General features: G+C 47.8%; 1 protein-coding gene across 5 annotated transcripts in view; it reads right to left on the bottom strand.

Annotated features, from left to right (window-relative positions):
• Nucleotides 1-3,073: 3,073 nt before the first annotated feature.
• The window catches only part of ENAH (ENAH actin regulator), a 113,507-nt gene continuing 102,065 nt past the window's right edge, over nt 3,074-14,515 (bottom strand). For 4 of the 5 annotated variants that reach the window (XM_036354628.1, XM_036354629.1, XM_036354630.1 and 1 more), the window contains 3 exons: nt 8,140-8,218; nt 6,549-6,606; nt 3,074-6,003 (listed from right to left, as the gene is read on the bottom strand). In XM_036354628.1, the coding sequence (XP_036210521.1) occupies nt 5,966-6,003; nt 6,549-6,606; nt 8,140-8,218 (175 nt within the window). In that variant the 3' untranslated portion in view covers nt 3,074-5,965. Of the gene's footprint in view, nt 6,004-6,548; nt 6,607-8,139; nt 8,219-11,865; nt 11,929-14,515 lie in introns of all 5 variants that reach the window. The other variant, XM_036354625.1, reaches the window with a different exon arrangement.

Genomic DNA, 14,515 nt, shown 5'->3' with positions numbered 1-14,515 from the left:
TCCGGCCCGCTTGTCTGTGTTGATCCTGCACAGCACGGAGCAGTGGGTGAAGCGGCAGGCGGCCAGGGAGGAGCCCAAGTCGGGGCTTGGGTGCTGTGCTGCTCCCGCTCAGGGGGAGTGTCAGCAGGAGGCTCAATCCGCTGCAGCTGCGCTCTCGCCAGCTGTGAGCCCAACATCTGGCGCCCATCTGCCAGCTGAGCGGCTCTCCTGCGGTGGAAGCACACTGACCACCAGGGAGCAGCTCCTGCGTTGAGCATCTGCCCCCTGGTGGTCAGTGCGCGTCACAGCTACCGGCCGGTCATCTGGCCGCTTAGGTTTTTATATTAGAGATATAAAGAATCTCAATTCTTGCCCTGGCCAGTTTGGCTCAGGGGATAGAGCGTCGGCCTGCAGACTGAAGGGTCCTGGGTTCGGTTCCGGTCACGGGCACATGCCCGTGTTGCAGGCTCGATCGCCAGTGTGGGGCTGCAGCCGATCAATGATTCTCTCTCATCATTGATGTTTCTCTCTCTCCCTCCCCCTTCCTCTCTGATATCAATAAAAATATATTTTTTTAAAAAAAGAATCTCGATTCTTAAAAATTATCTGGAGTCAACATGGGGAGAACCAAATCGCAGCCTGTTGGGTGCTGGGAACAACAAAACTGGCTCAGGCGACCTCAGTGTACCTGCCCCCCAGAAACGGCCTTTCCCGAGGGGTCCCCAGCTCTAGGTTCGTCGTCAAATGTGCTCACACTCGAGAGAAACACGACTCTTCAAAGTCAACGATCTCCGCCGGATCGTCATGCAGCCAACAGATCTACCACAATTCTGTTCACTGACTCACCCAGGTCCCTTACACACCCTCACGCTGTGACTTCAGACGCATCTAAATAGGATGATCCAATGGCTTTTCAGCAAAAAGCCCGAGGTATTGAGCATCACTAACCTTGGGATACCTGCCGCACTCCTTAGCGCAGTGGTTCTCAACCTTCTGGCCCTTCAAATACAGTTCCTCATGTTGTGATCCAACCATAGAATTATTTTCGTTGCTACTTCATCACTGTCATGTTGCTACTGTGATGAATCGTCATGTAAATATCTGATCTGCAGGATGGTCTTAGGCGACCCCTGTGAAAGGGTTGTTTGACCGCCAAAGGGGTCGCCACCCACGGGTTGAGAACCGCTGCCTTAGCACTTTCAGGACATGTCCAGACACCACCTTTATCTGCTAAAAACAAGGACGGTATGCCAGGATCCGGTTTGGCGCTTGGAAGTGAAGGTTAGAGAAATGTCCTTAGGAAAGGAGATTGTATCATCGCTCCATAGAGGAATGAGAGCGCCCGGACACAGCATGCCCCGTAGGGTGTCATTCTTCACGCTTTCCGTCGACAGAAGGTCAAGGCTAAGTTGTGACGGCTACGAGAAGCAACTACGGGTCCTGCAGCACATCTGTGTAACCTGCGCTGCCTGGGTAACGGTGCTTGGAATTTACAGGCAAAGGCCTCACAACGGAGCCGGAAATACATACACAGTTAGGAGACAGAGACGTTGTTGGGAGGCAAATGGAAAAGGTTACCATTTGTTACTTAATTCCTTCTTCTTTTTTAAAAAAAAATACATTTTTATTGATTTTTTACAGAGAGGAAGGGAGAGGGGGAGAGAGTCAGAAACATCGATGAGAGAGAAACACCAATCAGCTGCCTCCTGCACACCCCCCACTGGGGATGTGCCCGCAACCAAGGTACATGCCCTTGACCGGAATTGAACCCGGGATCCTTGAGTCCGCAGGCCGACACTCTATCCGCTGAGCCAAACCGGCTAAGGCTCATTCTTCTTTTTTTAAAAAAATACATTTTTATTGATTTTTTACAGAGAGGAAGGGAGAGGGGGAGAGAGAGAAACATCGATCAGCTGCCTCCTGCACGCCCCCTACTAGGGATCACGCCTGCAACCAAGGTACATGCCCTTGACTGGAATCGAACCTGGGACCCTTCAGTCCTCGGGCCAATGCTTTATCCACCGGCTAGGGCACTGAATTCATTCCTGAATGGGAAGTGACTTTCTGCCTGCAGACAAACATTCTGATTTGTTTATATAAGAAGGGAGCAAGAACCTGGGACAGGATAGGAAAAACCCTCAGTTGCTATTTCTAGAACTGTGGACTGGGTTGCCGCGGCAACGACCCTGAAGGACGGTGAGGGGCAACGGGTCTGCCGCAAGAAGAGAGCCGCGTGCTTGTACTTCTAAGGAAGACAATGGGGTGGTTTAAAACGGAGCTCAAAACGAGGACTTTGTAGGAGTCAGACAAAAAGTACTGCTGCTTCGGGGCTTTAAGAAATTGGCATCAGGTATAATCACACACTACATATACACAGATCCCCCTGTATTTTTTAAAAAAATATATATTTCTATTGATTTCAGAGAGGAAGGGAGAGGGAGAGAGAATAGAAACATCCATGATGAGAGACATTCGTTGATCAGCCGCCTCCTGCACACCACGCACCCACCTCCCTGGGGGATCGAGCCCACAACCCACGCAAGTGCACTTGACCGCAGTCAAACCCGGGACCCTTCAGTCTGCAGGCTGACACTCTACCCACTGAGTCAAACCGGCTAGGGCGATCCCACGGTATTTAACTCAGTCCTCGGTTAAGGCCGTTGACCACACAATGCCCTTTGCCCTGCAAACTACATGGACAACAACTGGAACCGCATAAGTGAGTTTAAGCGTCTGACTATTGTGGTCGGACGACAATGGAGTAAAATTACACACTGTCATTCTCTTGACCGGAAGAGGAATAAGAACACTGTGTTCAGCGGGGCCGTGAGAAAATAAGAACAACCCGGGAACGGGCAACCGTTAATCATTCTAAACAAAATGTGGGTCTATACACGACCCACTTTCCCTCCGCACACATTCCTTAGTATCGGTGACTTTTATGAACTCTTTCAAGAAAAGGGACGCGATGTGTAAAACCTCACGTGGACCCGGACTTTATAAAAAGTGATTTTCCACATTCGAGGAGACGTGTTTTGAGGACCGACAGCTCCCTTCCCTTCGGTGATCTAAGGGCCACAAACGGAGCAACACGTATGTACTGCAACTTTATTTCAATCGCACAATCGAAGTTAGCGTGTAGGAAAATGTAAATGAAAACAGCAAGGATCAAACACAGCGGAGAACCGGACGCGCGGCAGGACGGACACCGGAAAGCAGGGGACATCGACATCCGTTCGTGTGTCGCCTTCAGTTCCGACGGACGCGGGATGCTGGCGAAATTTTCAGAACGAACTTGGAAACCAGGATGACTGTTGTGCGGAGAGTTCAGCACCAGCGCTAAGGGGGGTACATTCAGTGGGTGTGCAGCTGACGTGTCCGCTGTCCTCAGGGCGTGGAGTACAGGTGTGCACGGATCAGGTCACAGTGTTGAGGAAAGGAGGCCCCCCTCCTGCCGTGAGAAAGGACCCCCTCAACTGCTTAAGACATCCAACGTACAGGAGCACGGAGAACCTTCGGGGATGGCGTGGTTCCCACGGCGTGTGGGGCAGGCGCAGAACCCCGGCTTCTGCTTCCCGCGGTCATCGCTGACATCCCTCACACACGTGCTAACACGCGTGACAGCAGACGGGGACAGGGAGGCCATCGCGCTCCTTGGAGAGGACACGCGTAGCCACCCGGGAGAAGGCGACAGGATGGGAAGCAGGACGTGGTGGCTCGACACTGGTTCTTTCTGTCGCTTGACACGGGCATCGTGTTAATATGAGACCAAGGCACAAAACGTTTAGTGCATCAACCAGTTTCCTTGTCAGATCTAGCATTTTATTGTCGTCTTTCATCTTCCTCTGGACCACTCGTACCCCACAGTCCTCTACCCTAGCGTAGACTATTTAACTTAAACCAACAAAACCCCAAGTTACTTCCGACCAGATTTATAGGGGACATAAGCGTTCAGATCACGAGTGTTTACATAACCAAAAGGTACAATAATAAAGATGAAAATGCCTCCTATTCCTTTAAGAAAACAGTACTTTGTAAGCTTGTGGCATCCTTAATGTCTTTACTACGAATGTATGACAATGAAGGGCGGACAGAGTAAGAGAACTGTGCACTTGAACTATGGTAGCTCATCTAACACAGATCAACCTAAAAAGGAAGTTTGTACAGAAACAGAACTACTGTAATAAGAAAAAAAAAAAAATCCCTCATTCAAACCTCATTCAAGCCGTGACAACGCTGCAAACCGGCAGCACCCAGCCAGCGACGCTATGGACAGGCCCCGTCTTACGGACTGAGATGCACGAAATCTAGAAAGCGGGTGGATTATTCCTTCTGTAACATTTTAGTGATAACCAAAGACGTCAAAGCAAATATGGCACATAACAACTCAAGCATGAATCAAGGTGGAGAGCCTAGAGGATTTTTGATTTCCTAAATGTAAAAAAAAAAAATCTATCATTGCAACAGATAGGATCTCTGTCCTATTTTAATCTTACAAAATGTCAAAAAAAAAGGGGGGGGGGGAGTGGGTTACATCCACACGCGTGTGCCCGCACGAACACACACGTGCACGCACAGCTGGGAGGCAGAGGAACTAATTCCTCGTTCCCGCCACCCGAGTCTCGCTTTATTTATTAAAAGAAAATTATGCCCAACTCCTCACCCGACGCTTTCCGCGACCTTAACTGCTGCCGCCATCGTCAGCGCCCGTCATTCAACAGCACACAATCCCCAAAGCAGCTCTGCGGTCGGGAGCGTGTAGTACCTGCAGAATCGCGTGTCAGACCCTTGACACGCCCGAAGCCCAGAGACAAATAGCTGAAGATGTGACGGCGAGGATTGCGTACTTGGTTCTGGTACATATTGACCAATGAAAGTCATGAGATAGTCCTCACCGTGTTTTTTTTTTCATGCAGGTAATCGAGAAAAAAAAGATAGTGCAGAGATGAACTTGAAATAAAAAAATTATTCCTTCCCTCCCTCCCCACTCCCCTCGATGCTACAAAATGTGTTTTTTTTTCCTTTCCCCTGGGACCAGGCCTTGAAAAGGCCACTAGTAGTAACGGTGACATGCATTACTGTCTGGCAATTTAAAAAAGCGCATCTTGTGGTGGTTGTGTTAATTACATTATAAAAATGTCCACATGCAGAAGTCTACAAAAGGTCGAAAACCTACAGGAAAATCTACAATATTATCGTCTTACATTTGACCACTGCTTTGTGTGATGTCGGAGTCATCGATTTGGTAAAGCATTGTAACAATTTAGGAAGGCATGTAAATCTCTTAAATTCCGGGACGGATTTTATGTTTTAAATCTACAAAATTGCGTGAAGGCTAACTCGAGAGACTTCCCATCATCCTGAAACTCCTCCAGCCGGACAAAGTCGTTTTTTGGGGGGACGCTTTCTTGAGCGATATCACCCTTCGAAAGCACATAGCCATTCTGTTTTGTCCCACCTTGGACGATCGAAACGTACACGGGGCTCACCTCGATATTCATGGACTAAGTATGATAGGAAGACGAACCTGAGAGAAACATGTACAATACAATAGCATGACCTGCTGAATTCTTCATCAGCGCTCTCTGCAAAAAAAAACCTCCGTAAGCCTCGCTCCTCTGTATTCTTAAGCCATGGGTTGTGGAAATGTGAGATCCGATCTTGACCGGAAAAATATTTCAATGCGCAGCGGGCGATCTTGCCTGACGGGCTTATGGAGCGTTTTCTGGAACGTTCCACGGCTCTTCCATCCCGTTGAAAAGGTCAGAGTAAAGCAGCAAACTGGGAGAGAAATAGCTGGCCGCCGGAGTCACGGTGTCTGAAGGCTTTCAAAGTAGGTTGGTTCCCCCCTCGCACCCCCCCCTTCCGACCGTCTCCATCACCTTCTCACGGCTCACAAACGGAGGGCCCGAGGGTCGCCGTCGCTGTCGGTCGGTGTGTCTTTCCTCCTCCGGGCTTAAGTCCTCTCTCTCTGCAGTTTGCTTCTCTACGCGGTGTTGGCCTTGCTCAGTTCCTGCCTGATTGCTGGGTGGGAAAAGGGAAAGGATTCAAAATAAATGAAATGGCCAGGTACCAACAGACGAAGAAATGTGAACGGCTGTGCTCGATTCGACCTCCCAGTAATAAAACAACACACGGATCTCGCACGCTTCCTTGAACAGGTCTTTTCGCCTTCTCATTACAAAGACGATACCCATTCCCACGTGCGTATATTTATTTATTCTCTCCCTTTCGGAGGCCAGGTGAAGGCACGTTTCTGAGGGCTCCAAACCAAGGGGGCGGGATGGGTGAGTAGGGGAACCCAGAGGAAGACTCATCACCCCGTTTCCCAGCCATTACTTCTCAACACTTGAAACATGGGGATCTTGCTAATCCTTATTTTTTACCTCCGTTATAAGAAGGAGAGAGCGCCGCCCACAAGCCAAGCCAAGGGCAGGATACGACGGAAAAGGAATCGTGTTACGCCCTCAAGTAACGAACAGCGAGTTTCTTTATTTGCATTTTCTTAAAACTCGCTATTCTTATTACACAGGACGCTGCGGGAGCACCAGACTTGTTTACACACTCACCATCAATGAGCTCCTCTTTTAGCTTGGTTAGTTCTTTTCTCATTTCATCTAAGATGTCCTAGAACAGCAGAGAAACACACCAGGGAGACAGAGAGTAAGTTACCGCCGAAGCGATTCTTGCTCATGTAAAACCTGAAAAACGTACGAAACGGGACGCCTGGTTCGAGTCTCCGGGGTCACGGTGTCTGTGCCGGGAGACTGGCCTCGGTGCGTTTCGTTTCCATGGTCTCCCTTTCCCAACCTCTCTGCTTCCCCGCAAGATACGAAACAAAATGCTTTCTAGAACCGAAATAATCCATCCCGCTGTCATCCCCTGACGGGTGTCTCCAGAAAGGACAGGAGCTTTCAGTCTAGCCTGCGGGGAGGGTGTGCGGGGCGGGGCACCCCGGGGTGCGGAGGAGGAGACTCGTGAAGGGGACAGCCAGCTCCTAGCACACCTGTCATCAGGCCTGACGTATGGGGCTGGCTTAGGGATCACCACAGCTGCCAGCTGCATGGCCAGGACCCCCAGGGGTCCCTCCGGAGGACCCCTAGGGGCTGCCCTCACAGGAGACAAAGGTGGATGGGACCCTGCTGGCCCTGCCCGGTCCAAGACGGAAGGTACCAGCCACACGGAGCTACTGAGCCCCTGGAAGGGGCTGGGCTGAAACGAGATGCTTTCTCAATGTAAAACAGGCACTAGGTTTCAGAAATGTAGCAGGAAGAACACCATGTCGAGGAACTCATTAGTAGTTTTATTTTATTTGTTTTAAATATTATTGTTATTGATTTCAGAGAAGAAGGGGGGGGGGAGAGGGAGAGAGGGAGAGAGAAAGAGAGGGAGGGAGAGAGAGAGAGAAACATCAGTGATGAGAGAGAATCATTGATTGGCTGCCTCCTGCACGCCCCCCGCTGGGGATCGAACCCACAACCCAGACATGTGCCCTTGACCCGAATCGAACCTGGGACCCTCCAGGCCACAGAGAGACGCTCTATCCACTGAGCCAAACCGGCGAGGGCAGTCATTTTAAAATACTGATCACACAGTGAAATGTGACTTGGAAATGTCCTCTGTTTCTCTGTACTGACTTAACATGGCTACCGCACACGTGAAGGTGTGTATGTGGCCCCCGTTCCCTTTCCATCTCATAGCAGAGGGGTGCCCACCCCCCGACCACTGCGGCCACGTCACGCAAACCCCCGGCACCAACGCACGAGGATCTGAGAAGCGCAAAGCGTGCCAACGCCGCTGTTTCACGTGCAGAGAACACCTGCGCTCCGCCTGCTTTTCGGGCACATTCGCCGTCTGTCACACGCACGCACGCGGGACAGTTTTTAAAAAGCAGCGAGATGCCGAAACCGGTGTGGCTCAGTGGATAGAGCGTCGGCCTGCGGACTGAAGGGTCCCAGGTTCGATTCCGGTCAAGGCCATGTGCCTGGGTTGCGGGCACATCCCTAGTAGGAGGCGCGCAGGAGGCAGCTGATCGATGTTTCTCTCTCATCGATGTTTCTGACTCTCTATCCCTCTCCCTTCCTCTCTGTAAAAAATCAATAAAATATATTAAAAAATAAAAAGCAGCAAGCGCCGCGAGACGCCGGCTGCCGGGCCCACCTGCTTCAGCCGGTCGTAGTCTAGTCCCTCGGCCTGGACTCCGTTGGCACTGGGCTGCGATGAGGGCGCGGACTTGGGTCTGTACAAACGAGAGTTCCAGGGCAGGTCAGCCACGCGTCGGCGAGCCGCAGAGCTCACACACCCCTGCTCAGGGCCCGGCCCGGCGCCTGAGCTCAGGGCACGTCTTAAAACGCATCGTGTTAAGAAGAAGTTAATGGTCAAAGCCGAAGGGCTGACCGGGACAGAAAACAGGACACCTTTTGCACTTTTCTCCGCATGCTCCGTTATTTGTCAAGAAGCTGGGGGAAGAGGCTAAGACAGTGATGGCGAACCTTTTGAGCTCGGCGTGTCAGCATTTTGAAAAACCCTAACTGAACTCTGGTGCCGTGTCACCTATAGAAATTTTTTGGTCTTTGCAACCCTAGTAAGACAAAGACTTATATTTTTGATATTTGTTTTATATACTTAAATGCCATTTAACAAAGAAAAATCAACCAAAAAAATGAGTTCGCGTGTCGCCTCTGACATGCGTGTCGTAGGTTCGCCATCACTGTGCTAAGATGAGGCGACTGCAGTGAAGAGGAGGGGACAAGGTGCTCTGGGCACAAGGCAGGTCACCCGGTGACATGTGACGTGTCCATCAAGACAGAGACAAGGGGCTGGCGGCCCCACCAGGGCCCACGTGACACCACCCTGTCTGCTCTCCTTCTCTTGAAAGTGTACGGGACCTCCCAGAGAGCTGACGAGCCAGTGGGAGGGAAATCATAAAAATAAATGTTTTACTCTCGTGTGAATCAATTTAGCAAATTCTGCACCTTGGTTTGGGGCAAAAATATGATTTCTTTGTCTGTTTTTTTATTCCATTTCAAGCACCAAAATAAATACAAAATATTGGGGAAATGATTACGTTAAAATGATTATTACGTATAGTCATAGCCAATGACTATTTCCAGATAAAGTGTTTATGGAGATGGCATCCGAATGGTGGTGGTGTGGCTAACTACTTCCGTACAGTTATATTATGGTGTGTGTGTGTGTGTGTTTGTTTTTTAAGGAAATGCCACACAAAAAGCTGATGGTCAACTGCTGCACTTTCAGAAGTTTAGCTTCTATTAAAATCTTCACATGAAGAAATAAAGTCTTGGGGATGAGGCATAGTGTATGCAAAGGTTTCAATATCACCAAAGTCAGCCCCAGCTTCCTCTCCAACTCTGGCAATCAGCGAAAATCCTACGTGGTAAAGCCAGGCAGGTAACTGGGCCCTCCTCTATTTTCTGGGTTCGTGTCGTGGGCGGCCAGTCTCTAAGGGCCGCAAATGAATGCAGAGTAAAACCGTCAGGCAAGTCATGTATTTCCAACTTGGCAGAGTACCAATGTTAAGCAATCTGAACCAAGACTCAACGGATATAATGACTTTTATAGGGCGTCCCAAAATTCACGCACGATTTGAATTTTGTGTGAGCATTAACAACGACACCAACAACAACAAATAAAAGCCTAATTTTACTTGGTTTATTGAATCAGATTCTAATATCTGTGGCCCTTTGATTTCAATCCCTTCCATTTGATAAGCATGACCAAGTACCAATGATGGCCCAGGAGCAGGGACCATGAAGACCAATGAAGACCACGGCTTTGCGTCTGTGCCAGCAAAGCCGTGGAGGCCGTTTACCCGATGTGCTATTCCATCCATAACCCTATACTGTATACTTTATGGATCAATACAAAATTTATAATTTTTAATTATAAACCTGTGTTTCCTATCAAAATTACTGCTTGCGTGAATTTTGGGACACCCTCTACAAGGTTATAACTGTATAGTTCTTACAAGGCACATTCTACCTGCTTATGAAGCTGTAATACTGAGTTAATTTGCTTTGACATCAAACACATAACTGTTTAAAAGGCTGCTGTGAGCAAGTCGACCCGTTTTATTTCACTAGATCTCTTCCTACATGTGTATGAACAAGGAAAACGTCCCAATGAGCACCGGGGCAGGCACTGTGGGGGGGAAGGAGATTTCTAGGACCTGTTCTCCCTCCTCTTGTGAGGAGACCCTTTTTGACGTGGCTGAGCAGACCACTTTAGTGGCACAGTCACCTGCGATGCATGAGGTCCACCGTATGCAAGTCCCAGAGCTCCACGTAGAGTCCGGCCCAATGACACACTCGTAAAGGTCGAGCCTGCCCATTTCCCTTACCCACGTCCAGTGATTCCCGCCCTCCAGCCTTAAATCCTTATCGGCCGGGCTTCTCTCTTACTTTTCACAGTTCATGGTACAACTCCCTAAACACTTTGTCCATGTTATACCATGCCTACCTTTCAGGGCCTGTGACTGACCGCAGTCTGCTACGGAACCAAGGAGTACGCTATCAATATCCCCATACTGACTAAACGGTGCAATCAATTATTGTTATGTAATAAACACTCGTGGGAACATGCAATTTTTTTAAAAAACAGAGTTCATGCTAACATGCAACCCTCCACCATCACCATCACCACCACCACCACCACCACCATCACCACCACCACCACCACCACCACCACCGTGATAATGAGCTAAGGGGGGGAACTTTTCATACGGAAGGAATGAAGTAATCACCACTTTTTAAAAAAACAGGTTTAAAAACAGCAGTGTCCCAGCAGGCACTACGTGTAAAGGCAGCAAGTTAGCTGAGAATCCTGACTGACAACAGAACATGTCGTTGTTATGTGCTATTTTTCTATCTACCAGCAAATTTCCTGAATGAGTCTTTTGGTCTTAAAAATTACATGACCTCAAAAAAAAAAAAAAAAAAAAAAAAAAAAAAAAAAGGCAGAAATAGGGTCTGGTTACAGAACTCCTCACTCATGCTATACACACGCCTCCTTATCCTACTCAGCTCATATCCCAGGCACCTGGACATGCATTTTTAAACATAGATGCATATAATAACATGGGTAGATCTCTGTTATTTCTAGTCTATGAGTTTTCACCAGAACTGGTAACAAAATCTGAGGGTTTCTCAGCCGTTTTTGTTACTTTATAATGAGAGTGCTGCCTCTACAATATTTAAGTCCCTGTTCTGCCAAATGAAGTCTCAATATAGCTTATGCATTTGAGGATTTTTTCAAACTGCCTGTTTTTGTTTTTTTTTTAATGAAGAAAGAAATACACGAATCACATCTTAAATTTTCTTAATTTAAAAAAGGGATCCTAGGACTCATCCTGGAAAACAAACAATCCGTTCAGGATGTGAGACGGTAGGTTGTTAAAGACACTCAATTCCCAACCATGTATCTAGAGATTTTCCTCCAAGAATAACTTATCCACAATTGTGGTTCTACTACTGTCCTGGGTCCCAGTATCAAACTTTCTAAAAGCCCTCGTCCCATATTTAAAAAGAGAAAAATCTTTAAAAGAAAATGAAAAAGCTACAAACAGCCTAGATATACTATGCGGCCTCAGATTCCCATTCTAGAATTTCTGATGTGTTTACCCTTTATACTGATACTGACATAACGATACAGTGATGGCAAAGAAATGAACACTATTAACTTTACTAATTTAAATTCTCTTAGATTTTTTTTTTTTTAAAAGTGTTCTATAAATAAAGCTAAACCTGAAAGATTCCGTCTTCCTAAACATCTCCTTCGTGGTGATTACCGATCCAGGTAGAAAAAGCTCGGCCCTGCCCTGAACACGTCATTTCAACGCCTCAAATCACAGCCACATCACGGTGATACCTGTGTAACGAATCACAGGACCTGCTGTCAAAAACAATCTGATTTTTCCTTGAAGAATCCCGTCTATGGAGGGGAAAAACCGTTTAAAGGGGTAGGTAGACAATAGAACTTCAAAAAGTAATTCTCGTCATGCGATTTTATAGCTTTTTTTTTTTTTTTTAAGTCCTAGCAAACTCCAAGAACTAAAATAAGAACTTAGCAAAATCAGAACTAAAGGAGTCCATTAACCTTAAAATGAGGTTTCCAACCCAAAAAGTAGATCTTTGGAAACGAATTCTAATTGTGTGAGGCTACTGTTTACTTAATCAGAAATTTTTTTTAAAAAAATCGTTCTGTTTATAGATGGCAGACACGGGAAAATCTGCAACACAGAGATTCAGCAAGTATCAAAACGCAGAAGACATTTCTATTGGAGTGAACATAAAGCTATCCAGCCTCAAATAAAAGCACAGTCAAAGCCACTGTGGCTTGAAGGATACAGAACAAATTCTGATCAGGAGGCAGGCAAAGGTCATTTTCCCCGTCCTGAATACAAGATCTGTAAGCTCTTGCTTGATGAGAACCTGTAAGCTCTTAAAGAAAACACACACTTTCCAACATGATATTCCAGGCAGCGTCCAGAGCATTTTGACGACGCCATTTTTGCTTTTACGCCACTACCTGACATCTTAACACACACAGCATCATGCGGTATTCCATTAACCCTCTAAATGAACGGTTAACAGAGGATATGAACCCATTTTGCCGTGCACGGAATGACGACATGGGTATCCACAAGAGAAATGGGGATCCTCGCTACCGTGCGAGGATGAGGCGCACTCCCATAAAAACCTAAAACGGCGGATGGACCTGCTTTTCAGAAGGAACAGGGGAGATCACTTCGGAAGAAAAGCAATACCGTTCTTCGTCTCTTAAGCATATTTTAAAAACGGCTTCTGGTTTAACAGTGTCCGCGGTGGAACGTGAAGACCTCCACCATGCGCATCAGAGGCTGGACCGACTCTATGAAAAGGTGTACGACTGGTCAGGGAGTAGCTGGGCCTTTTGGAATTCCTAGTTCAGAACAGGAATGGAACACCACCTACCGGGGTCCTGGATAGAAAGAGCCAATATTCCACTCATCTATGTGAAGATGCTTTTCCAATGGTGGCCTTCAGGACACATTAAAATGCCTTTTAGAAGTCTGAAAAAATCTTCCCAGAAGTAACTTTTCATTCACTAAATCAGGGGTGGGGAACCTGTTCTTTCTGCCAAGGGCCACTTGGACACTGATCACATCATCCACGGGCCACACCGAATTATCAACTTGAGAATCAGTCCGCTCCATCCGGTCAGACGTCTCATGAACTCACCCCTCCGGCCTTGGCAGGGCCAGACCACATGACTTCGCGGGCCTCGTGCGGCCTGCCGGCCAGACAGCCCCCACTCCTGCGCTAAACAAACCCCCAACCACATCGAGAAACATATTCCCTGGGGAGGCCCTCTTCCGTGTCCCCTCTGAGATACTTCTGCGTGAATTCAGGGGTAGCTGCAGGCAAGCCCGCCATGGGATTCCTATCGACGAGATAGGGATGAAGAGCGGCAAAGAGGAGAAAGAACGACTCCCCGCCCCAAGCATGTCAAACTCGCAGCCGGCGGGCCACATGCCTCATTCCTTTACTGGCCACGAGTTTGACACGCTTGATCTACACCCTCAAAGGACAAAGGGCACATCACAGTTCTGTTCTCTGATGTGTCCGTGACACAGCCGGCTTCCTACCGCGCTGAAGAGAGGCGGTACCAGCTACCGGACATGCATTCAAAGCCTCCATCACTAGGCACCTGGGAACTTAACGGGCCATTTCCCCACTCTCCCGAGAAAACAGGCCCGCCCAAAGCAAGCTGCGCATCTTCCTCTAAAATCAAACAGATTCCGCTCTCAGTCCCTTCGGGAACTCAAAGCATCTTTCTGTTCAAAAATCCCTGTTTTCCTTTGCGGTGCTTAAAGCATCGCGTCCCCTGCAAACCTGCTCTGTCATCCGGAAGGGCCGCTGGGAACACAGATGGAAATTCAGATTCAGGCTAACCCAGAACAGATCTGTGACACTCTGAGGTCCACCCTTGTGTTTTTGTTTATCAGATTTCTGTAAGTAGAGTCAATTTTGCTTTTTCTGAGGCAGAAACAAGGCAACTAGCTCAAAAAGAAAAGGCAAAAATAAAACCACACAAACGCAAAACTCTTTCGTCTCGAGGAAAATAGCTTTTGTTCCTGGGAGACCTTTAAATTATCTCACAAACAAAAAACAAAAAAGTTTCGTCTCTGTTCGAGACCTGAGATATGAACTCAGTTATAATAAAGCACGCCTCGCTAAGGAATAGCGACTTTCCTTGACCACACACACACACGGCCACCTGCAGGAACACGAATTAATCCGTCTTGTGCCCGGGCACTCTCTTTCCTAACTTGACTATAATGAGAAGTTTCAACGGAGAGGACCCGAAGTCTTCCTACTTTACAAATTCAAAATTTTAGGCTTCATTTTGCTCTCTCATAAACATCACGGTTTTTTCTCTCCAGCCGCTTTTCAGTGTTAAAACATAAGCTTCGTTCAAAAACGTCATTTACAAAATACAGGATGCCACCGGGGCTAGCGGGAAAAGGTGAATGTAT

The sequence above is a fragment of the Myotis myotis genome, unplaced genomic scaffold (assembly GCF_014108235.1).
Source record: "Myotis myotis isolate mMyoMyo1 unplaced genomic scaffold, mMyoMyo1.p scaffold_m19_p_21, whole genome shotgun sequence".
In the NCBI taxonomy this organism is placed as follows: domain Eukaryota; kingdom Metazoa; phylum Chordata; class Mammalia; order Chiroptera; family Vespertilionidae; genus Myotis; species Myotis myotis.
Note: the sequence above shows the minus strand (reverse complement) of the source record. Positions and strands in the feature narration are given on the sequence as shown.